The 26,491-nt window shown below is 45.5% G+C and overlaps 2 protein-coding genes across 2 annotated transcripts; both read left to right on the forward strand.

Annotated features, from left to right (window-relative positions):
* Nucleotides 1–22,370: 22,370 nt before the first annotated feature.
* Nucleotides 22,371–22,730, forward strand: LOC145140597 (uncharacterized). The gene has a single exon (XM_079074033.1). The coding sequence runs from the start codon at nt 22,371–22,373 to the stop codon at nt 22,728–22,730; it is 360 nt and encodes a 119-aa protein (XP_078930159.1).
* Nucleotides 22,731–24,780: 2,050 nt separating this feature from the next.
* Nucleotides 24,781–25,140, forward strand: LOC145140598 (uncharacterized). Its single transcript, XM_079074034.1, has one exon. It carries the CDS (start codon nt 24,781–24,783, stop codon nt 25,138–25,140), a length of 360 nt encoding a protein of 119 aa, XP_078930160.1.
* Nucleotides 25,141–26,491: the final 1,351 nt, after the last annotated feature.

Here is a 26,491-nt window from a genome sequence, read left to right on the forward strand (position 1 = left end):
GAAACTCCTAGATCTTTGAGATTCATTGAACTGTTCAATGGCATGTTTAATCTCGATTATGCTCTCACTTTGTGACTAGGATGTCGAGGATCACAAACGACATGTGAATAACCATGCAAATTAGCTTGGTACTCTCGATATCATTTATCATCTAATCCATGTCTCGGTTAACCACACACGATCCATTAACGAATGATAATTTACGAGATACTCATTACCACCCTTTATTAGTCAATATTAGTGTGTCGGTTAACCACACACGCTCCACTAACGACTTACATAAAGTGCAATGTGTAATTTCATGGATTAGCATCAAATTCACATTTTTCCTAAAGTAACTAAAAGTGGGATTTTAGAAAATATTTTAGTTACTTTATATCATTATACTTTTAATGAGATTATGTCCTATCAAACCCGTTCGGCTAACGGCCCTCCACCATACAAGAGAGCGGTGGGTAAGAATGAATACCCAATGGCGGTCATTTTATAGGCCGCTTCCTTAAACTCCCCTTATAGTATGGCTTCGTGAGAGAGGCATACTAGCAGTTTGACTGACTTTTCTTATACGTATATATTAAACTTTGAATTATATACATAGTATAAGGTGTATTTTAAAACATTTTAAAATACTGTGTTTAATTACTAAATTTCAAAAATCAAAACAATTTTAATTTAAGTTTAAAATTAAACCAAATGATTTAAGAATTATTTATTAATTAAAAATTTAATTAATTTATTAAATCAATTTATGATTATCCATTAAATTAATCAACATAATTTAACCTAATCCACTCCCCTAATAGTTTTCGAAAATATGGGAGGGATCCACAAAATCTAGCAATTATCTAGTTAAACGAGTAAGAAGATAATTACCAAAAATAAGAAATCTCTATCAAATCTAGCAATTTACGAAAATATGGAAGGGGTCAAACAAATCTTGCAATTATCTATTTAATCAAATAAAGAGATAATTGCCAAAATTAAGAAATCCCTACCAAAACCCTAATTTTCAAAATTTGGCAACTCTTGGAGAGGAAGGCAAGGATTTTAAATCCTTGCCATGATTTCGAAAAAATCATAGGGTTAGGAAACCCTAAAAACGAAATCTTGTAGGCCAAGGGAAAGGGTTACAACCCTTTTCCAAATTTTTGAAATCTAGGGTTAGGAAACCCTAAATTGCGAAAAAACCCTAAGTCCAAAAGGGTTTATTTGTCATAAACGCTAATTGATCAAATTCAACTAATTGCATCATATTCAATAGAAAACAAATTTAGGCACTGATACCACTGAACGGTTTTGAGCATAACAAAAAATCCCTATGTGTGCATGCAACCCTAATATTCTTGGATCTATGGTTTCTCTAATTGAACATACAAGCACTAAACATCAAAAGGAAAACCCTAGGAGGTATCTACTATTTTCGAAAATCTTAATAAAAGGTAGTAAACATACCTTTAAATTTTATGTAGTAATAACAATTTGAATCCTTAGTGTTGTTGAAGCTTCGAGAGCATGCACCACAAATGTCGTGCCTCTAATGGTTCACACCCAAACTAAGCAAGAGGATGAGAGAGTAGAAATGACGAGAAGTCCTGAGAATTTTGGCTATCCTTCTTAAGGTTAGAGTGGTGGCCAAAATCTCAAAGGGGTATAGCCATTTATATAGTTGTTGGTAGCTTAGGGCCAAAGCTAGGGTTTTAAGGAGGAAACCCTAATTCCTTAGCTTAAGGACTAAGCAGCCCATGAACTCCATCCAAGAGGCCCTTAGACGAAATTTCTAGGGCCTTCCTAGAAGATTTCATCCAACCCATCTAGGAGGGTTCTATAGCCCAATTCCACAACTATCAACAAATTGCAAAACAGCCCCTGCACTTTTAATTAATTCCTTTAATCCCAAAATTAATTTTTGATTAAATATTAATTAAGTAATATGATTTCTAATTAATATATTATTTTCATAAAACATTAATAAATCAATTATCTCAATTTATTATCCAAATAATAAATATAATCTCTCTCTCCAAAATTCATCATGATCAGGTGCTAGTATGAGGGCGACCCAAAAGGACTGTACTACTATCAATTTAAGTGTATACCAATTATAGTTATGGGCTTAGACACCTAATCCAACAAATTTGACCTTCGACCCTTCAGGGCAGAAACTCGTCCTGAAAGCATTAACCATATCCGTTAACCATCTCCTACTGGCAATGGGGTCCTTCTCCCCAAAGAACTCGGGAGCTCCACAAGCACGAAACTCACGGAAAGAAAGAGTGCGAGCTCCAACAATAGCCATAACCTCAGTACGGAATGCGCCCAGACACTCATCCAAAATATCCAAAATCCCCTCCTTGACTGTACCAAAGATCATAGGAGTCTGCTCCAAAATATCGTGGGTACTCTCCGACGAGATGACCTCCTGCATCCGCTCATCAATCGGCTCAATACTTGCACCTGATACTGAACCCAAACATGAACCTCCTTCCTGAGTGCTCATTACCATTCTGAAAAACAACCATTCAAATGATCAGAACATACTCAAGAATCCTCATCCCACAGGCTTCCTAGATTCTACAAGACTCTCCCCGATTCGAGTATGGATCTTGTGCTTTCAGTAGTACGAGCCTAATACTACTTTCCACACCTATCCATACTTTCCTCAAGAATTATCCTGAATCCTCTAAGTCACCCTCTCAAACTGATACACCAAATACTCGCTAAACAACGCAACTAAACCCACTGAAGCACTTCCTAGGCTTTCCTAGGTTTCCGACCTCACCCTGTCATCAACTGTTGAAGAACTCCCCATAATGTCAGTTAATCACCTCATGAATACAATCACATGAAACAAATCTTAGATAATCCTTCGAGTAAAAGACTTATCCATACAACGGTTAGACTCAAACAAGAGTTGCGCAATAGGGTCAAATCCATCACTCTGAGATTATTCAACCTTTGTCACATGTGACTTAACATATTCACTTAATAGCTAACTCACATCACTTAATAGTTTCACAAAGCACAAAGCAAGTTACATTCGTGCAATAGCACTCCAATCCATAGAATAACCAAAGAACATTCAAACTCACATACTACAACTCATGCTAGGGACTTCCACTCTCACTGTCGGTTGCCTTATGCATGCAAATTATACACAATACAGGATCAAACAGACTGTCGGATAAAAGACTATACCCTAGGACCACAACCAAATGAAGAACTAGAAATAAGGCCAAATCAATCATTCTAGGGCTATATGATCCTATTCGTATACAATTTTTAAAGCATGCACTTATCAATTATTGATACCAATAGATATTTCCAATCTAGCATAGCATCCAATGCTTACTAGGATACAACGCATCACATATTAGGCTAATCTATCATCCAATTCCTTAAAGTATCCATATCCTTATCCTAGCATGTAATTCTCATAACATATAATCATAAAAAACACGTATGGGTATTCTGGGAATCACTTACTTGAGCTCGGTCGATTGCACGCATCACACCCCCTTTGTCTTTATAAAATCTTTTTTAAAATTTATTCCATTTTACAAAATCTTTATAGAAACTCATTTTCTTTATAAATATTACAATTTCCTCAGTTTGAGATCATACATACCCGAGAGTGTGCCTGAATCCCTCAAACCAAGCCTCTGATACCAACTTGTAACGTCCCAAAAATTATGAGGTATAAATTTCATTTTTAATTCAACCAAAATATTAATTATCTTTAAGTCAAGATTCATTATCCTATTTCTAAATATTCAAAAGTACTTTATAAGAAAAAAGTTATCAGGGTACAATCCCAAAATCATCATAATGTGGAAACATGGGTGGATGCGCTGCGATCAAGTCGAGCCCTTCCTTTTCGAACCGAAAGTACCTGAAATCATAACCAAAAAAACCATCAGCACAAAGCTTAGTGAGTTCCCTAAAATACAACATGCCATACATACCATTGCGTCTAGCCCTTACATAGGGCCCATCCCGCATATTGGGCCCAACCCACCATAATAGGCCTATCCCTGCCAAACCATTGGGCCTAGCCCGATCATACAAATGCAAAAGTCACAAAGACAGTTAGCACCAACATAACATACAATGGACCTAGCCCAACATACCATCCAAGAGACATAAAGACTTCTAACATAACAGAACCTAGTGGGTCGGCATTGGTGCCTTCGACCCACGAGTACAGTGCGGAGACTCACCTCAAACCGTTGATAATCAAATAACTACTCGGATCGCTGGACCGGATAACCTCACACCAACTAAAAATAAATACAATCTTAATCGATAATAATCCCGATAATCTCAAAATATGAGGCCCACTCCACAAACCAACTTCCTAAAGGGTAAAATACCATTTTAGCCTTTTCTTACTTGACCCAAAACCAAGGCCCAGCCCAAAAGCACAAAAAGCCCAAATCCTAAAATGGAAACCCAAAGCCCAATATGGCCCAACTACCTTAATGGGCCCAAAAACTATCATGAGACCAATATCAAGAAAGCCCACAATCTAACCATAGCCCAAAGTCAGAAGTCTAATGGCCCAACAAGGCCCAAAATAACTATTCTGGGGAGTACGCCCTACGTACTTGAGACGTACGCCTCGTGTACTCAGCCAAGAAGCACGATGTACATACGGTTGATGCGCAACCACCCATTACACTGATCGTACTCCTGTGTACGCCCAGCATACTCAGAAGAATGCCAAAAGTCTCAAAAATCTCTTAATGGGTTAAGTCAAGTTGTCCAAAACATAAATCTGATCCTTAGGCAAGGTCTTAAACAATAAAGGTGTCAATTTTACTCTCCTACATGCCATCATGGGTCTCAACACTTAAAGAGGAGCTTAATTAGGGTTTTAATACTTGCATGAACCAAAATCTTCCATAAAGTTTGCATTTTAATGAACAATGGACCTTATTGTTGTTTAGATCTAGCATCCATTACTTCTGGAGTAGATCAAAAGCTCATCTTTACTTCAAAAGACTCAAAAATGTCCAAGAAACACCATAAAGTAGATCTACCATAAATAATCATCAAGGTATGAGCTTTTTACCTTAAAAAGCTTGCAAATGAGAAGGTAATATTGGATCTACAAGCTTAAGCCGCTCCTCCAAGTGTTCCTCTTCTTCTTCTTCACCACAAAACACCCACAAATCACATTTCAAGCTCAAAAATCACCACAAGTTATTAGGGTGTCAAATATAGGGCTTAAAGGGATGGAGGCTGAGGATAATAGGGTTTGGTGTTGAGTTAAGGAGCTTAAATAGGTTCCAACACCCTAATTTAGGGTTTGCATGAAACTTAAGTACGCCCTGCGCACCCTTAGTACGCCCAGCATACTCCTAATGATGCCCGCGATCTTCCTCCCTAGTACGCCCAGCGTACTCCCTATGTATGCTCCGCGTACTAGGGTTAGCCTTAAACCCTACCAACTTCCAAATGCCATAACATCTTTGTTATAAGTTTGTTTCCGACAATCCTTATATACACGTAAAGGTAACGAGAAGTTCTACGCTTCTATGAACTCATACTTGCCTTAAAACTTCCTGAAATAAAAATCTATTTTCCATAAAGGCCCAAACTGAAACTTTACTGATATACCCATTGGCTCCAAAACACAAACCGAACTCTCAAATCATGTAAAATTTATATGTTGGGTTGGGCCCATTATTATTTATATTGGTTCGGGCCTATTTGTATGTTGGGTTGGGCCATTTTTATGTTAGGTTAGGCTCATTATTTATGTTGGGTTGGTCCCATTTATTAGGTATGTGATATTTTGGGGAACTCACTTAGCTTTGTGCTTACGGTTTGTGGTTTGAACATTTTTCAGGTACTTCCAGTTTCAAAGGGAAGGACCCGGCTTGACTGCATCGCGTCCCCTGATGGCTTTTTCCGTATTGGTTACTTTTGAGATACTCTGATGTTTGAAAATACCTTTTTACTTTCTTTGGTTTTGGAACAATTGGTTGTATGACTCGATGTTAAAATGAAAATTTTTATCGGTATTTTTTGTAACACTCGGTTTCGAATCGCTTCATTATTCGGGGTCGTGTCCCGATCATCAGTTATCATAAGGCTTAGGGCCTTAGGGAAGAATGGATTTTGCCCTTTTTGGATGTGGGTGTTATAGTCTAAGTGATCCAAGTGTTCGATGGTGTTTCAAAGCCCAAGGGTATAATTGTAAATTGTTAGCTCAGTCTGTTATGAATTTTGGGTTTGATTCGGGGAGTTTTAAGGCTAAGGTGAGTTGTTAGAAGTGTAGGGCTTCTCGTCACCTTTTCGTGGATATAAAGTTCGTTGGAAATAGACATAGGATGAAGGAGTTAGGGCCGAATGAAGTTTAGGGGTTTTGGAAGGCCATCTAGTACGTTGGGCGTACTAGATGTGTACGTGGGGAATACCGAGTTAATGGATCACGGGTCTTCTTTAAGTATGCCAAGCGTACTAAGGGGTTCGAGTGGCGTACTCTCTTCAGCACCAAACCCTAATTTTGGGGTTTTACCCCTATATAAGCAACATTATAACCTTCCTTTGGTCATTTTAGGTCAACCTCCACCCCTTTTATCATACATTGAAACCCTAGAGTGCCTTGAATGAGTTTTAGAGCTTGGAAGACGGTCTATGGAGGTTTATGTAAGAGAAGAAGAAGGTTGAAGACTCAATCCCTAGAGAGGAGCTTAGAGATCCAGTGTTAGCTTCTTCATTTCGAGACTTTAAAGGTATAAGTCCATATCTTGTCTAATCATTGTATAGATCTCCTTTTGGGCATGTTCATGATCATTTTAGTCCCTCTTGGTTGGTCTTTGTGAGCTATGGTTATTTCAGCAGCTTAATCTAGTAGATCTAGACATATTAAGGGTCCCTCATTCATAAAGTTGCAAGCTTTATGGAGTTTTTTGAATTCATGCATGTGTTAAGACCTTTTATTAAGCTCTTTTGAGGTCTAGATCCCCATTAAGCCATGCATGTGAGTAAATTCGCCAACTTTACGTGTTGAGTCATCCATAGGAATCAGATTTGGGAGTTGGAAGCAAGGGCTTAAGTGATTAAGTGCTTGATGAAGTGGAATGGGGTTCAGGTGAGTACGATGGGAGTACCTGTAACACCCCGACTTCCAGGTATAAATTTTAAATCTTTTATATTCATAATTATAGACCTACTCGACGAGTTGGTTGCCCCAACTCGTTGTGTAGAGACTGATATGGTCGCCTGGTTTATGGAACCTACTCGACGAGTTAGAGGACCCCAACTCGACGAGTAGAGGTTGTGCATGAAAACCCTAATTTTCAGGGTTTGCACCCTATTTAAAGGACCTTAAGTCCTCCTTCCAGCCTCCTTACCATCTTTTCACTTCCAGAAGCAAACCCTAATCGATCTAGCCCTACTTTGAGTGTGTGTGAGGCTAAAAGTGTGTGTTTGGTGCATTTCTTGAAGGAAACTTGAAGATTGAGAAGCTTGGATCAAGAAGAAGGTTATAGATCTGTTATCTACTTTGTATTGGCAACCAATCTGAGGTATAAAGCTAATACCTTGACTTCTTATTTCTTAGATCTTTCCTTGTGAAGGAAAATGCTCATTTCTAGTGCAAAATGGAGTCACTTTCGGGTTTGAGCTTGTCACAAGGGCATGGTTTTAGATCTGGACTCTTCTAGGCCCTTATGGACATAAAGCCTCAAGCTTTATGAAGCTTTGTCCCTCCTCTATATCCAAAACCTCTTCCTAAGGCTAGTTTTAGTGTTTTACTCCCTTTGAGGCCTTGCATGCACGTAAAGTTAGCAACTTTACGTGGTATCTCAGTTCCATGAAGCTAGATCTGTAGTTTGGGGCCTTGAAATCGATTGGAAAGGGCTGAACACATTAAGACAGGAAGAACTCGATGATTTGGATAGCCAACTCGACGATTTGGATGAGGGTTTCCTGCTTTCTGGATTCTGCATTAACCCGGCGAGTTAGTATGGTAACTCGACGAGTTGGTTAGGGTTTTCCTGGTATTCTGGATACTGCATGGACTCGACGATTTGTCTAGTAACTCGGCGAGTTGACTGGGGTTTTCGCGATCTATTGAGTTCTGAAGGAACTGGACGAGTCTGTAAGTTGCACTCGACGAGTTGGGTCAACATGGACTGTTGACCTTGACCGTTTACTTTGACTTTGACCAAGGGTTGACCCAGTTTGACTTCTGAGGGTATTTTGATAATTTGGGAATTTATGGAATTGGATCAATGGTGGTTGTAGGTATTGGTGTTTGGAGCCGTGTTTCGGGAGTTTGATATTTCAGTTCCGATCGACATTTTGAGGTGAGTTGTCCTCACTATACTAACAGGGTCGAAGGCACCAATGTCGGCCCTTATTTTTGGATTGTTATCCTGGTTATTCCATGATGATATGCTTAGTGACATGTTAGGTCGGTATCCTGGTATATAGGATGATGTTATGTTAGTGACCTGTTAGGTCGGTATCCTGGTATATAGGATGATGTTATGATTATTGATTTGTTAGATCGGTTTGACTATTGTACATGCTAGCTACTGTTTGATATATATATATATATATATATATATATATATATATATATATATATATATACATATATATTGGTTGTATGTTTGGGGGTTGGGATGAGGCGGACCTGCTTTGTGTTGAAGGCCAACATACCCAGGGCGGCCCGGATAGACTACAGGCCCAATGGGGCATATCAGTCAGGCCGAAGGCCCGAAGAACGGTCCACACAGGCTGAAGGCACGGTAGGGCGGACTATACATGCTGAAGGTTCTGAGAGTGGGCCAAATAGACTGAAGGCCCGGTGAGGGCGGTCCAGTCATACTGCAGACTCTATATGCATGTCGTTTATTATGATATGGTTATGGTTTGTATGGCGTTGGTATTTTGGGGGAACTCACTAAGCTTCGGGCTTACAGTTTTGGATTTTGTTTCAGGTACTTTGGATGATCGCGGGGAGGCGAAGGCGTGGTCGTGCACCTCCTCGCATTTTTATGATTTGATTTCTGCGATACTCTGATATGAAACTATTTCGAAAACATTTTGTAATAAATAATGGTTTTTGAATGTTTGAAAAAGTTTAAATTTTTATGAATTTTATGGATGTTACAAGTTAGTATCATAGCCTTGGTTTGAGTGAAATGGAGGAACACCCGTGTGAATCCAGTCTCAAACTAAGGAAAAAGGTTTTCAAAATGATTTTTAAATGGTTTTCAAAATACTAAAGGAGGATGCAGAGTGTACGATCAGCCGGAGCCAGTAAGTAGACCCCAAAATACCATACGGATATTTGATATTATGATATGTTAGAACAGCATGCTAGTTCTAGGTTAGGGATCTACAGGAAATGCATGATAGAATTGCCTGATTATATGATGTCTGATAGCCTAGGGTTTTCCTTATAGGAAATTGACATCATTACTGTAGTTGCTTAGTGTATGCCTCATAGTTGTACATAATTAGGGTCTTATAGCCTGAGAATGTTTGGTTTGGCATTATTTCATGTTCTTCTTTGATGAAGGGTTTAGGGTAGGATCAGATATTCGAATGTCTATAGGGTCCAACGTTATATATGACTAGCATACATGAGTGTTGCAGGGTTGGTGGAAGTTTCATTGGTGAGTGGTGCAGGGTCATTCGGTCAGTTATGAGATATTTATCCTTCCTCTAGGAGTGAGGATTGAGCGCTCGCCATGCTTATGAATATTGTTAGGGCGTTGTGATGATACTTGAGACAAATATGGGTAGGTGTGGAAGGTAGTATGGGCCCGTACTACTGAAAGCACAGGACCCATACGCGTAGCAAGGAAGTCACAACCCCTAGGGTTTTATTGGGAGTTGGTTCCCCGTTATTATATGGAATGTCTGATATCTTCCTGGTATATTTTCAGCATGGTGGTTACGAGGCGATTTATGACTGGATCCGGATTAGGATCAGGAGATGGCGGTCAAGATGGACCAGCAGTGACCGAGATCATTGATCAGATGAGGTCGGATGAGTTGGACGCCAGGATTCGAGAGATCCTTCATGATGAGGTTGCTACTCTATTCCGGGCACAGTTGCCAAAGATGTTTGGGTCTATCAAGACCGCTATGGTGGAGTATTTTGATGAGCGTTATGAGGCTCTTTCTGAGACGGTTGCCGCTGCAGTCTCCGCAGCTGTAGCAGCCGCTGGTAGTGGGACCAGTCGGGCTATTCAGTACCAGGACTTCGATAACATGAAGACCCTGACTTTTGATGGGATTCAGGACCCGATCATAGCCATAAGGTCGCTATCTGATGTGGAGGGATGCTTCTTCACATGCTCATGTCCTGCTGACCAGAAGGTCAGGTGTGCTCTGGACCTGCTGAGGTCTGGAGCCAAGGACTGGTGGAGGTTGATGACAGGGTCGTATACTGATGATCAAAGAGCTGCGGTTACTTGGGATCAGTTCAGGGAGATGTCCCGCGCTCGCTACATTCCATGAGTTGAGCGCGAGAGGCTAGCACAGGAGTTTTTAGAGTTGAGACAAGGTGTGGAGTCGGTGACGGAGATCACCCGTATGTTTACCGAGAGGGCGATGTTTTGCCCGAAGTTTGCTTCTGAGCAGGCTCAGATGACATGTTATCTGACCATGCTCAATACCGACATCCGACAGTTTGTTGCTACCCAGCGTTGTGATACATTGTTAGAGTTACAGGAGGCCGCTAGGCGGCGTGAGCTAGATATTAAGTTACAGTTGCAGGAGCAGGAGCAGAGGCAGGCCCCGGCACAGTCCCATCATGCGCCCAAAGCGGTCCAAGACTGATGATTTTAGGTCTGGGGGCCAGCGCGGCCGCACTTGTGGGAAGTGCGGGAAGGGTCATTCGGGAGTTTGTAAATCTGGTAATGTGTGCCGCAAATGCGGCAAGGAGGAGCACTTTGCGAGAGATTGCCGCCAGCCAGCCCCGGTTCAAGATATGAGGATCTGCTATCACTGCGATCAGGTTGGTCACGTGAAGACCAATTGTCCATTGCTTGCTGCCAGGCCGGCGCAGGCTCCAGCGCCGGCTACACTGAGGATTACTGATGGGAGTCAGGGTAGAGGAGAACCTCCGAAGGCTCGGGGACGCGCCTTCCAGCTTACAGCCGAGGAGGCCAGGACAGCACCCAATGTGGTTGTTGGTATGTTTCTATCCCTTATCTTGTTGATTATATTTGGTTTATGCTTATATGTGTTTGTACCTATGATTAGGTACATTTTAGTGAACTCCTTACCTGTGTTGGTATTATTCAACTCGGGGGCGAGTCGGTCGTTTGTCTCTTGATCGTTCGGTAGGGAGTTCGGTTTGCCTGTAGGAGAGTTAGAGTGTCCGTTGCGAGTCTCTATCGCCAACGAACACGGTATTTCTGCTTCTTTAGTCTATCAGGGTTGCGTTATGGAGATCTTCAGGGTATCCTTCCCGATAGACTTGATTATGATTCCCATGGGGGATGTATGTATGATTGTGGGTATGGACTGGTTGAGTCGCTTCAGTGCCATGATCGACTGCGAGGTTCAGCGGGTGGTAGTTCGACCCCAAGTAGGGGAGAACTGGTTATCTACGGCGAGGGCACCATATTGGGTTCAGGGTTTTTCTCAGCTGCCACGGCTCGGCAGTATATTCAGCACGGCTGTGCGGGTTACTTAACGTATGTGGTGGATACGCATGTCAGTGATCAGGTTTCGGTTTTAGATGTTCCGGTTGTCAGAGAGTTCATTGATGTGTTTCCGGAGGAGTTACCTGGATTGCCTCCGGAGAGGCAGGTCGAGTTCAGGATCGACCTAGTTCCAGGTGTGGCCCCTATCGCCAAGGTTCCGTATCGATTGGAACCACCCGAGATGCAGGAGCTATCATCTCAGCTGCAGGAACTGTTAGGCAAGCAGTTCATTCGTCCGAGTAGTTCTCCGTGGGGAGCTTCGATAATCTTCGTCATGAAGAAGGATGGTTCACACCGGATGTGAATTGATTACCAGGAGTTGAACAAGTTAACGATGAAGAACCGTTATCCACTCCCGAGGATAGATGATCTTTTCGATCAATTGCAGGGATCATCTTGGTTCTCCAAGATAGACCTGAGGTCCGGATACCATCAGGTCAGGGTTAGGGAGGAGGACGTGGAGAAGACCGTGTTCTGGACTCGTTATGGACATTACGAGTTCGTGGTGATGCCGTTTGGGCTCACGAACGCGCGAGCAGTGTTTATGGACCCGATGACTCGGGTCTCTAGACCGATGCTCGACCGCTCGGTCCTTGTGTATATAGACGACATCTTGGTGTACTCCAAGACCAGGGAGCAGCACGAGGATCATCTTCGTGAGTTTTTGGGTGTTTTGAGGCGAGAACAGTTGTATTCCAAGTTCTCGAAGTGCAAGTTTTGGTTACGAGAGGTCCAGTTCCTTGGACACCTCATTAACCAGGAGGGGATCTTGGTCGACCCGACCAAGATCGAGGCGGTTATGCAGTGGGAGGTTCCAAAATCTCCCTCAGATATCAGGAGCTTCTTGGGATTGGCAGCGTACTACCGGAGATTCATACAGGATTTCTCTAAGATTACGGTACCCATCACTCGTCTGACGATGAAGGGGTGGATTTCCGGTGGGGCCTGAGCAACAGACTGCATTCGAGACTCTGAGACAGCGACTCTGCGAGGCGCCAGTGTTGACACTCCCTGAGGGAGTTGAGGATTTTATAGTGTTTTGTGATGAATCGATCATCAGGTTGGGAGCAGTCCTTATACAGAGGGGACGGGTTATAGCCTATGCATCGCGGCAGTTGAAGCCACACGAGACGAGATATCCCACGCACGATCTTGAGTTGGGAGCGATAGCATTGGCTCTCAAGATCTGGATACATTATCTTTATTGGGTCCCCTGTACCATATACACGGACCACAAGATTCTGAGACACATCATGGATCAGCCGAACCTGAATATGAGGCAGCGCAGGTGGCTGGACGTAGTTAAGGATTATGACTGGGAGATCCTTTACCATCCTGGTAAAGTGAATGTGGTTGCGGACGCCCTGAGCCTCAAGTCTGTTGGATCTTCTGTTCCAGCTGCATGTATGAGGATATCTGTGGATTCTCCACTCGTGAGCTTGATTAGGGAAGCTCAAGCTGAGGGTATGCGACAGGAGAACTGGAAGCTTGAGAGGATCAGGGGTGAGAACACCCGATTTGTGCAAGACAGTCGGGGATTTTTGACCCGTTGTATTCGGGTCTGGGTTCCGATGTCTGGTGGGGTCAGACAGATTGTACTGGAGGAGGATCATAAGTCTCGCTTCTCTATTCACCCGGGGGCCACCAAGATGTACCGGATTTGAGACTGAGTTACTGGTGGCCATGCATGAAGAGGGAGATCGCATGGTACGTTGAGAGGTGCTTGACCAGTCGGATGGTCAAGGCCGAGCATCAAAGGCCGCATGGCGAGCTATAGCCTCTAGAGATTCCCATGTGGAAATGGGAGCAGATCACGATGGATTTTATCACCAAGCTACCGAGGACGGCAAGGGGCTTCAACGCTATTTGGGTCATCATGGATCGATTGACCAAGAGTGCCCATTTTCTGCCCATCGAGAGAGCTCATCGACCGAGAAGCTGGCCGATATGTATATCCGCGAGATTGTAGCTCGCCATGGGGTACCGGTCTCTATTGTCTCAGACCGTGATGTTTGATTCACCTCCCGTTTCTGGCAGAAGTTCCACGAGGAACTGGGTACACGGCTACATTTCAGTATAGCCTATCATCTGCAGACATAAGGACAGAGTGAGTGGACCATACAGACTCTCGAGGAAAAGTTGAGAGCATGCGTCATTAACTTCGGCGGGAGCTGGGAATCCTACCTACCCCTTGCAGAGTTCTCCTACAACTATATATTTCATTCCAGTATTTGTGCTCCACCATATGAGTTGTTGTATGGACGGAGATGTCGCACCCCAGTCTGTTGGGGTGAGATTGGTCACAGGGTGATGGGACGGACATAGGTAGTTCTGCAGACTACCGAGAGGATTCAGCAGATCAGACAGTGGCTGCAGACTGCTCAGAGTCGGCAGAAGAGTTATGTTGACCGGTGCCGATCTGAGTTGGAGTTTCAGGTTGACAACATGGTACTACTGAAGGTCTCACCCTGGAAATGATTGATTAGCTTCGGAAAGAGGGTGAAGTTGGGTCCCCGATACATTGGACCCTTTAGGGTTATTGCCAGGGTTGGGAAGGTGGCATATAGACTGGACCTCCCGGAGGAGCTCAGTCAGATTCACAGCACTTTTCACGTCTCGCAATTTCGGAAGTGCATACTAGATGAGGAGGCAGTGGTGTCATTAGATGACATTCAGGTCGATGAGTGCCTGAATTACGTGGAGAGTCCAATGGCCATTCTGGAGAAGAAAGTGAAGGTTCTAAGTAACAAGGAGGTACCTTTGGTAAAGGTACAATGGGAGCACCGAAGGGGATCTGAGTGGACTTGGGAGTCGGAGGCTGAGATGCGGGAGCATTACCCGGACCTGTTTGTTGCAGCGAACTTGGAGGACGAAGTCTAGTCCAAGTGGGGGAGAATTGTAACACCCCGACTCCCATGTATAAATTTTAAAGCTTTTATATTCATAATTATAGACCTACTCGACGAGTTAGCTACCACAACTCGTCGTGTAGAGACTGATATGGTCGCGTGGTTTATGGAACCTACTCGACGAGTTGGAGGACCCCAACTCGACGAGTAGAGGTTGTGCATGAAAACCCTAATTTTCAGGGTTTGCACCCTATTTAAAGGACCTTAAGTCCTCCTTCCAGCCTCCTTACCATCTTTTCACTTCCAGAAGCAAACCCTAATCGATCTAGCCCTACTTTGAGTGTGTGTGAGGCTAAAATTGTGTGTTTGGTGCATTTCTTGAAGGAAACTTGAAGATTGAGAAGCTTGGATCAAGAAGAAGATTGTAGATATGTTATCTACTTTGTATTGGCAACCAATCTGAGGTATAAAGCTAATACCTTGACTTCTTATTTCTTAGGTCTTTCCTTGTGAAGGAAAATGGTCATTTTTAGTGCAAATGGAGTCACATTCGGATTTAAGCTTGTCACAAGGGGTTGGTTTCAGATCTGGACTCTTCTAGGCCCTTATGGACATAAAGCCTCAAGCTTTATGAAGCTTTGTCCCTCCTCTATGTCCAAAACCTCTTCCTAAGGCTATTTTTAGTGTTTTACTCCCTTTGAGACCTTTCATGCACGTAAAGTTAGCAACTTTACGTGGTATCTCAGTTCCATGAAGCTAGATCTGTAGTTTGGGGCCTTGAAATCGATTGGAAAGGGCTGAACACGTTAAGACAGGAAGTACTCGACAAGTTGGATGAGGGTTTCCCGCTTTCTAGATTCTGCATGAACTCGGCAAGATAGTAAGGTAACTCGACGAGTTGGTTATGGTTTTCCTGGTATTTTGGATACTGCATGGACTCGACGAGTTGTCTAGTAACTCGGCGAGTTGACTGGGGTTTACGAGATCTACTGAGTTCTGAAGGAACTCGACGAGTCTGTAAGCTGCACTCGACGAGTTGGGTCAACATGGACTGTTGACCTTGACCGTTGACTTTGACTTTGACCAAGGGTTGACCCAGGTTGACTTCTAAGGGTATTTTGGTAATTTGGGAATTTATGGAATTGGATCAATGGTGGTTGTAGGTGTTGGTGTTTGGAGCCGTGTTTCGGAAGTTTGATATTTCAGTTCCGATCGACATTGTGAGGTGAGTTGTCCTCACTATACTAACAGGGTCGAAGGCACCAATGTCGGCCTTTCTTTTTGGATTGCTATCATGGTTATTGCATGATGATATGCTTAGTGACCTGTTAGGTCGGTTTGACTGTTGTACATGCTAGCTAGTGTTTTATATGTGTGTATATATATATATATATATATATATATATATATATATATATATATATATATATATATATATATGTATTGATTGTATGTTTGGGGGTTGGGTTGAGGCGGACCTGCTTTGTGCTGAAGGCCAATATACCCAGGGCGGCCCGGATAGACTGCAGGCTCAATGGGGCATATCAGTTAGGCCGAAGGCCCATAAAATGGTCCAGATAGGCTGAAGGCCCGGTAGGGCGGACCAGACATGCTGAAGGTTCTGAGAGTGGGCCAAATAGACTGAAGGCCCCGTGAGGGCGGTCCAGTCATACTGCAAATGCTATATGCATGTTGTTTATTATGATATTGTTATGGTTTGTATGCCGTTGGTATTTTGGGGGAACTCACTAAGATTCAGGCTTACAGGTTTTGGATTTGTTTCAGGTACTTCGGATGATCGCTGGAAGGCGATGGCGTGATCGTGCACCTCTTCTCATTTTTATGATTTGATTTCTGGGATACTATGATATGAAACTATTTTGAAAACATTTTGTAATAAATAATGGTTTTTGAATGTTTGAAAAAGTTTTAAATTTTTATGAATTTTATGGATGTTACAGTACCCATCTGGTACGTTGCGCGTACTGCCCCCAAAGGGTGTATGATGGGCGTACTCGGCCTGTTTGGAATTTCTTGAAATGTTGACCGTTTGACCGTTGACCATTAACCAGGAGTTTCATCAGGGTTTATTATTGGATATTTTGAGCCTTTGATGTTATTAGGCCTTCTCGGATTAGGCCCATGATGGTTTTAGACACAATTTGGATATTTGGGCCTTAGTGGGCCTTGTGGTGTCATTTCGGGTTTGAGCTATCTTTTGGGCTTGGTTGCTCGGGGCATTGTTGGGGCCATCTGAGAACAAGTGTTTTAGACTAGGAAAATGGTTGGGCCTTAAGGTAAGGCCCATGTAAGGGGTTTGGGCCCAATTTGGAAATTTTGGCCATATTGAGGCCTTGGTTGATTATGGGCTTTTGGGCCTTTCAGATTGTGAGTTTGGGACTTAGTCTTTGACCAAGCTAGGTTAGGGGTAAAACGGTCTTTTTACCCCCAAGAATGGATTTATGACTATGGATTGGAACTCAATTGTTAATTGGGTGTTGTTTTGATATTGACAGTTTGGGGATCTATCAGCCAGCAACCAGGGACTTTCTGTATGATTCGGCAGTGCGAGGTGAGTCTCCCCACTATGTTTGGAGGGTCGAAGGCACCAATGTCGGCCCATGGTTTATTATGCTTAGTATGCTTGTTGTCTGCGTGACTCTTTCATGTGTTATGTGTTTTACGTTTACCGAGCGAGGCTCGATGTCAGGCGGGGCCTGATGAGTATTGATGTGACCTTGCTATCTCTTCTCTCCAAGCTCTTCTAATGGACTCCGAGTGGCTTCTGCAAGATCACAGGAAAGAAAGGTCGTCAGCCGTTTCTCGGGAGGAGGCTCCCGGAAAGACGCTCCGACGGTCAAGTTAGCTAGGTTTTAGGGTTTATGTGAATGTAGATGGAAGAAGATTGCTTACCCCTCGAGATCGTGTTCATGCCCTTTTATACTTAGCGACCTTGCTCGTCCGTACGAGACAGGATTGCTTTTTGGGGGACAAGGTCAGAGGCGCTGATTGGAGGATTGTGCGCCTCTTTTTGTCAGAGCGATGCCATTGGCTCTGGCGGTAATGCTCTGACCATTTGCCTTGTCGCCTGACCGTATCTTTTGTCTTGGCGTCCAGAGCGTCCCTGGCGGGCGCGAGCCTTTCACCAGGGCGCCTTTCTCTTAGAGGCGTTGGCGGGCGCTGAGCCCACTGAGCTTGGCTCGGCCAGCGTGCCAGGTTCCTTGGTCGGGCGCGACTCTTCCGTGCCGGCTTAGGCACGTCATCAAGTCCCCCAGTCCGGTAGCCGTAGCGTTGCAACGCTAGTTACGGCGTTCTGGACTTGACTGTTCTATACGTGTAGACTCCCTGTTTGCCCGTCGCTTCCGTTTTAATGACGACGTGACCGTTCATGATGGCCAGCGGTTACGTCACCATGTCAGACAATTTGAATATCCCGCCTTTTCTGTTTTCTTATTAGGGCGGTTATTACGCATTCTCACTTACGCTTCCTTTCTTTTGCTTTTCTTCTTCTCCAAGATCGTTTTCCTCCCTCTTTTTCTTATGGCGAGTCCCCCAGGAATTCTTCCTTCTGCGGCTGAGTATCAATAGCTTGAGAGCACCTATGGTCTCTCTCCCCTAGACGGTGTGGAGTTTTCGTCACCTGGTTCTTCTATCACGTCCCCCCTCCCGAAAAAGCTGGGATTTACCAGAAAACCCTAAATGTTGGTCTTCGTCTTCCGTTAACTGACTTCCAGGAGGAGGTTCTTCAAAAGGATGGTTGCAGTGTTCAAATGCTAACTCTGAACGCTGTGAATAAAGTGGTGGCGTTCGAGATGATCTGTCATGCCAACGGTTACCTCCCCTACTATTTCGTGTTCAAGTACTTTTTCAGGTTTTGTTGTACTGGTGATAAGTACACATTCTCCGTCCGGCGAGGGTGGCACACCCTACTTCCTGATGGGCGAACACCCAAAAATTGGCAGGACCGGTGGCTATGGGTGAATAAGGGATTGGCCGGTAGCGGTCGTTACCGTGCAAACACCTTCGCTGACACTACTCCCAAGCTTTTTCCCCATAATCAAGGTGTTGCTGATTTCCTGAAGAATGTCCAGGTATCTCCCGAGGATTACTCTAAAGCTCTGTTGTCTGGTGTGGGGATGAGTCTGTCCTGGCGGCGTCGTGGCAAGATGGCGGTCTTCTTCTGCGTCGTTGATGGTGAGTGCCTGCGTTCCATTCTTCTTTGTTTCTTTGGGTGTGTTTGTTGGCTAGGGTTTTAATTTTTCTCCTTATGTTTTAACATTTTTAGGTGTCGAGTCCCCCTTATCCATGGACGAGGTCCTACGGAAACGCTATCGGGGAAGTTGGAATGGCGGGAGGTGGACCTGGTTGATCGTCTTCCCCCGCCTTGCCGGCTAGATCAGCTTGTTTTTACTACCGCTATGTCCGCTCCTCCGGCGGCTGGGGAGAGTTCATCATCTGCTGACATGGACCCTCTGGCCGCTCGTCCCATTTCAGCCATCATGCCATTGGGCAGTGTTCATCATTCCTCTGCTGATAGCGACGAGGACAGCAAGGAGGGTATCATCTCTGATGTTCGGTGTATGCAAGCTAAGAGGAAAGCTGTATTGGCCATGGGGGAGACAGTCACCAGTGTGCTTAACGTCGCCAAGCGGGTTCAGACCAGGCGCAGTTTCTCTCGCCTTCTGAACTCTATTTCTTCAACGCAGGCGGCCGTTGTTGTGAACCCTGATGACGACATTCAACAGTCTGAAGGGGTCAGTGGGGCGTCTAAACAGCCCGTTGCTCCTGCTCAAGTTGTTTCTTCTGTTCCTATTAACATCTCTCCTTCAAAGGGTCCTAGTGACTCAGGACAAGCTCCCATTTCTCCAAGCGGGGGTGTTGGTGAAGGTTCTTCTGGGCCTTCCCTTTTTGTTCCTACCTGGAGTCTTCATAACGAGTCCCGCCTCTCTGTGCGTGCCAATGCCGTGGAGTTTGCCCGGCATACCTTCCCTCCGGCTGCCATTGCAGACATGGAAGCCATGGGCAGCCCTGCCCTTTCTCATAATATGTCTTATGCAGCCGCGCAGCCTATATTCTACCTCGTTGCGGGTGTACGGCGTATCCAGTTGCTTGGTGAAATGGAGGTTGTACATGCTGAGTGTGGTTCTCGTGTAGCTGAATTGGAGCGTCGTATTTCTGAGCTTGGTGATGACCTTCAGCGTTCAGAACAGAAGTATCAGCTTCTTGTTTTTGAGAAAGCTGTTGTGGAGGAGTTCAGGTCCGCCCTCGAGGCAAAGGTTGATTCCCTTACTCAGGTTAACGAAGGTCTGATGATCCAAGTCGAGAGTCTCGAGTGTGATGCTGCTGATCACGACCGACTGGTCACTCCTCTGCAAGCGAGTGCTGATGTCGCGCAACGTGATCTAGATTGGCTGCTACGAGTGGGTCTTGTGCAAATTGTTGATAGGATGATTGAACATCCGGAGTTTACCAGCGCCATAAGTCTTATTCGTTACTCTGCCTTCGTTGCTGGGGCAGAGTCTGTTCGTAGTACTCTGGCAAGCGCTGGGCCTGAGGATCTTGTTGTTAACGCCCCCTCCTCTGGTCCTGCTGTGAGTGTGAATGAGGCTCTTTTATCATTCGCCAGCATGGATCACGCTTCACTTCTGGGGTTAGGAGATTTGGACGTCCATGGGATTCGAGAGCTTTGTGCCTTTTCCGGCTCTGAATGCACTCCTGAGGGTATGGCGGGTCATTATGACGAGACTGCTCGTGCTGATGAAAATGTTGTTGGTGAGGATACCCCTGTTGTTGACGTTGGTGGCGATGGTTATGTTGTTGGGAGTGTCGGTGATGATGTTGATGTAGATGGCGAGGACATTGGTGGTGATACGATTGTTCTTGCTAGTGAGAAAGCTGGTGGCGGTGAAGATGTGGTTTCTTTTGCTAGTGAAAAAGTTGGTGGCGGTGGAGATGATTTTGTTGGTGATGAAGATGTTCTTGCATCGTGTGCTACCCCTCCTGGGGCGTGAAGCCTTTTTTCTAAACGTTTGTTTCTATGTTTTTGGATGTTTTGGCTCTGGTCTTTGATGTAGTACGAATTTTACTTTGGTTCCACCGTTTTGTTGGTGGTATTTTTCTATGTAATGTTGGACCCTTTATGCCAGATTATCGTTAAGTATTTGGATTTGATGCACTAAGCATTTGATTGCATGTGTTGATCATGATATTTAATACACTAAGTATTAAGATTCGATGCACTAAGCATTTGACTGTATGTGTTGAATATGAAATTTAATACATTAAGTATTAAGATTCGATGCACTAAGCATTTGATTGTATGTGTTTGATGACGTGCCTATGCTAGCACGACAGAACCGCGCCTGGCCAAGGAACCTGGCGTGCCAGCCGAACTAAGCTCAGCGGGCTCAGCGCCCGCCGGCGCCCCTAAGAGCAGGGCGTCCCAACAAAAGGCTCGCGCCCGCCAGAGGCGCTCTCAACGTCCCGACAAAAGGCTCGTGCCCGCCAGGGACGCTCCCAGCGTCAAGACAAAAGATACGGTCAGGAGACAAGAGGCAGGATCAGGCCATTACCGTCAGAGCCAATAAGGGCGCTCTAACGGATAGAGGAGCACGACCCTCCAATCAACGCCTCTGGCCCTGTCTCCTTAAAACAATCTTGTCGTGTACGGATAAGGCAGGATCGCTAGGTATAAAAGGGCACGCTCTAGAACTCACAAGGTAAGCCATCTTCTCCAGCTACATCCACAAAAACCCTAAATACCTTCTAACTTGACCGTCGGAGCGTATTTTCGGGAGCCTCCTCCCGGGAAACGGCTGACGGCCTCTATTTCTTGTGATCTTGCAGAGTCTACCCAGAATCCCATAGAGAGACACGAGCTAAGGGTCGAGCCAAGGTTGCATCATTTGGCGCCATCCGTTTGTGTGACGAAGAACGTAGCTAAAATCACATCTATGACAAATCAATGGCGTCCGACGGCAACGATGGTCACAGAGGAGCTCAAAACAATCTGATACGGTCCATGGCACCGTTGGACGAAACACCGCCACCGACGACGGCCAATAGAGATGCCACGGGCGAGGGAAGTTCTACAGTAACCGCAATACCGTCGGAAAGTCGTCCGCCGCTCACACCCCCGGGCACAACCGTCGGTACTGTCGTGCAACCCTCAGTCCAGCAGTCAAGATCAACTCTGGTGACGGTGCCTTTAGCCACATCGCTTCAGACGCCACTAACTTTCCAATCAACAGCGACGCAGTCTTCGATACCCCAAATGCCACCATTCTTTACGCCGACGATGCAACATCCGCTGCCAATCCCTCCAGCGGTACTGCCGTTAAACCAAATACCAAATATCCAACCATCATCCCAGATGTTACTGTTGAACCAAATGTTGATGGGTACACACCCAGTGCTTCCGCTACCACCGCTGGCGCAAACCATGATAACCCCCACGCCGGTTTATTACTCTGCAGAAGGCACATGGGGTGAGCCCACTATCACCACCAATAACAGCCGGCAGCAAGCTTCAACGAGTAACCCTTCAACGCAAACACAACATTTTCCTTCCGGATATTCACTTTGAATACCGTTCCAACAGTAACCCTTCTATGGTCCAAGCCCAGGCTACCATGCACTATCAGGCGGTTTTCCTCCTCAACCTCACCCGCAGGGACCATTAGCCATCCCAAACCAAGATTGCTTATCACGAAGTGTCACGTCTCCGTTCGCTAAGGAATTGTTGGACTACGAAATACCAAATACAGCCAAACTCCCCAACCTTAAAACTTATAATGGCACCACTGACCCAAACAGTCACATCGATACGTATGAGTGGACAATGACGTCACTAAATCTTGACGAAAGGTTTTGGTGCACATATTTCCCAACAACGCTTGACGAGAACGCAAGAACATGGTTCAAAATTCTCCGCCCAGGCAGCATCTACAACTTCGCCCAGCTTAAGTCTCTGTTTCTCACCAACTTCATGCAGTTGCAGAAGTATAAAGGAGATTCTCACTCTATCATAGGATGCAAGCAAAAAGAAGGCGAGAGTGTGAGGGAGTACTTCACAAGGTTCATAAACGCCACATTGGACGTGCCAGGACACGACGAGGGTCTCATATCCGGAGCCTTCACGTGGGGGCTCTTACCAAGCCCTTTGTCCCAGAAGCTGATGGGCAAGAAACCTCACACGTGAGCTGAACTAAAAGAAAAGGTGGAACGGTACTTGAGGCAGGAGGAAGGCGAAGCGACGAAGCAAGCGTACCTAAATGCCATGATGACCAAACGTCATAGCCCAACCCACGCGGAGACTCAAATGGGAAATAGACATTTTGGGCGAGGAAGAAGACCCCAAGGGCGTTTTAGGCTGTTCGTCAGGGATGATAGGCGGAGCCGCCGTCCGGACGTATGTATGGTCACAGAGAAGCAACAAGAAGCGAAAGCGCCTAGGGGTCGGTATTGTGAATATCATAAGAGCAAAACGCATTTTACTTTGGTTCCACCGTTTTGTTGGTGGTATTTTTCTATGTAATGTTGGACCCTTTATGCCAGATTATCCTTAAGTATTTGGATTTGATGCACTAAGCATTTGATTGCATGTGTTGATCATGATATTTAATACACTAAGTATTAAGATTCGATGCACTAAGCATTTGACTGTATGTGTTGAATATGAAATTTAATACATTAAGTATTAAGATTCGATGCACTAAGCATTTGATTGTATGTGTTTGATGACGTGCCTATGCTAGCACGACAGAACCGCGCCTGGCCAAGGAACCTGGCGTGCCAGCCGAACTAAGCTCAGCGGGCTCAGCGCCCGCCGGCGCCCCTAAGAGCAGGGCGTCCCAACAAAAGGCTCGCGCCCGCCAGAGGCGCTCTCAACGTCCCGACAAAAGGCTCGCGCCCGCCAGGGACGCTCCCAGCGTCAAGACAAAAGATACGGTCAGGAGACAAGAGGCAGGATCAGGCCATTACCGTCAGAGCCAATAAGGGCGCTCTAACGGATAGAGGAGCACGACCCTCCAATCAACGCCTCTGGCCCTGTCTCCTTAAAACAATCTTGTCGTGTACGGATAAGGCAGGATCGCTAGGTATAAAAGGGCACGCTCTAGAACTCACAAGGTAAGCCATCTTCTCCAGCTACATCCACAAAAACCCTAAATACCTTCTAACTTGACCGTCGGAGCGTATTTTCGGGAGCCTCCTCCCGGGAAACGGCTGACGGCCTCTATTTCTTGTGATCTTGCAGAGTCTACCCAGAATCCCATAGAGAGACACGAGCTAAGGGTCGAGCCAAGGTTGCATCATTTGGCGCCATCCGTTTGTGTGACGAAGAACGTAGCTAAAATCACATCTATGACAAATCAATGGCGTCCGACGGCAACGATGGTCACAGAGGAGCTCAAAACAATCTGATACGGTCCATGGCACCGTTGGACGAAACACCGCCACCGACGACGGCCAATAGAGATGCCACGGGCGAGGGAAGTTCTACAGTAACCGCAATACCGTCGGAAAGTCGTCCGCCGCTCACACCCCCGGGCACAACCGTCGGTACTGTCGTGCAACCCTCAGTCCAGCAGTCAAGATCAACTCTGGTGACGGTGCCTTTAGCCACATCGCTTCAGACGCCACTAACTTTCCAATCAACAGCGACGCAGTCTTCGATACCCCAAATGCCACCATTCTTTACGCCGACGATGCAACATCCGCTGCCAATCCCTCCAGCGGTACTGCCGTTAAACCAAATACCAAATATCCAACCATCATCCCAGATGTTACTGTTGAACCAAATGTTGATGGGTACACACCCAGTGCTTCCGCTACCACCGCTGGCGCAAACCATGATAACCCCCACGCCGGTTTATTACTCTGCAGAAGGCACATGGGGTGAGCCCACTATCACCACCAATAACAGCCGGCAGCAAGCTTCAACGAGTAACCCTTCAACGCAAACACAACATTTTCCTTCCGGATATTCACTTTGAATACCGTTCCAACAGTAACCCTTCTATGGTCCAAGCCCAGGCTACCATGCACTATCAGGCGGTTTTCCTCCTCAACCTCACCCGCAGGGACCATTAGCCATCCCAAACCAAGATTGCTTATCACGAAGTGTCACGTCTCTGTTCGCTAAGGAATTGTTGGACTACGAAATACCAAATACAGCCAAACTCCCCAACCTTAAAACTTATAATGGCACCACTGACCCAAACAGTCACATCGATACGTATGAGTGGACAATGACGTCACTAAATCTTGACGAAAGGTTTTGGTGCACATATTTCCCAACAACGCTTGACAGGAACGCAAGAACATGGTTCAAAATTCTCCGCCCAGGCAGCATCTACAACTTCGCCCAGCTTAAGTCTCTGTTTCTCACCAACTTCATGCAGTTGCAGAAGTATAAAGGAGATTCTCACTCTATCATAGGATGCAAGCAAAAAGAAGGCGAGAGTGTGAGGGAGTACTTCACAAGGTTCATAAACGCCACATTGGACGTGCCAGGACACGACGAGGGTCTCATATCCGGAGCCTTCACGTGGGGGCTCTTACCAAGCCCTTTGTCCCAGAAGCTGATGGGCAAGAAACCTCACACGTGAGCTGAACTAAAAGAAAAGGTGGAACGGTACTTGAGGCAGGAGGAAGGCGAAGCGACGAAGCAAGCGTACCTAAATGCCATGATGACCAAACGTCATAGCCCAACCCACGCGGAGACTCAAATGGGAAATAGACATTTTGGGCGAGGAAGAAGACCCCAAGGGCGTTTTAGGCTGTTCGTCAGGGATGATAGGCGGAGCCGCCGTCCGGACGTATGTATGGTCACAGAGAAGCAACAAGAAGCGAAAGCGCCTAGGGGTCGGTATTGTGAATATCATAAGAGCAAAACGCATTATACTACCAACTGCTCTGTTCTCAAGAAAGAAATGGAGGAGAAACAGATCAAAGGAGATCTGATAGAAATAGCGTGAAGTTTACGCGCTAAGTTCGATGCCGAGAACATCAAGGGTACACCGCAAGAAGGCGCTCAGCCCAAAGAGATATTCATGATACAAAGCAAAAGGGGTAGAGAGGCGCGCCTAGCCGACCAGGGACGCCCCACAGTTCCAACATGGTCGCTTACGTTCTCAGCACAGGATCCTAGTCCGGAAGGCTGGAGGGGCGATAACCCACTCATAATTCAAGCCTCCATTAAGAACGTGGTCATACATAGAGTGTACATCGACACGGGGAGCTCGGCAGATATAATTTACGAGCACTGCTTTCGTCTCCTTCCGGACAGTTGGAAGGACACCCTGAGACCCACAGCGGGGAGGTTAGTGGGATTCACTGGGCATAGTTTATGGCCTCTCGGCACAATCCACCTACCTCTCACGCTAACCAGCCATGATAAGCAGCGAAAGAAAACGGTTTTGATTGACTTTGTGCTAATCCGGCACTCGTCAGAGCATAATATCATTTTGGGAAGAACGGACCTGCTTAAACTAGGGGTGGTCCCGTCGACAATGCATGGGATCGTGAAGTTTAGCACCGCAGACGGCCCGACCATGATTCTTGCTACACCGCCAAAAGAATTGCAATATTTTATGGTCATGCAACCATCAGAAATCGCAAGGGAGACCAAAAAAGCGCGAGCTGAATCCACGTAGGAAAAGGAGGTGATCAACGAAGAATACCCCGATCAGCCAATCAGTATCGGTCGCGGTCTCCCAGATCATACCAGGAAAGCACTGATTGACTTGCTCAGGAGGTATAAACATGTGTTCGCATGGACCCCTACAGACATGATAGGGGTGGATAGGAAAGTAATTGAGCATAAGCTCATGACTAGGCCGGGCACGAAGGAGGTCAAACAAAAAAAGAGGGTCCAAGGAGGGGACCGTAACAGGGTGATCAATACAGAGGTAGCCAAGCTGACGGAAGCCGGAATTGTGAGGGAAGCCGTTTTCCCAA

The sequence above is a fragment of the Lactuca virosa genome, chromosome 9, assembly GCF_052849685.1.
Source record: "Lactuca virosa cultivar CGN04683 chromosome 9, Lactuca_virosa_CGN04683_v6, whole genome shotgun sequence".
NCBI lineage: Eukaryota > Viridiplantae > Streptophyta > Magnoliopsida > Asterales > Asteraceae > Lactuca > Lactuca virosa.

Excerpts from the sequence above, each read along its gene's own strand:
- LOC145140597 (XM_079074033.1), top strand. The coding sequence starts at position 22,371 with ATGACGTCACTAAATCTTGACGAAAGGTTTTGGTGCACATATTTCCCA.
- LOC145140598 (XM_079074034.1), top strand. The coding sequence starts at position 24,781 with ATGACGTCACTAAATCTTGACGAAAGGTTTTGGTGCACATATTTCCCA.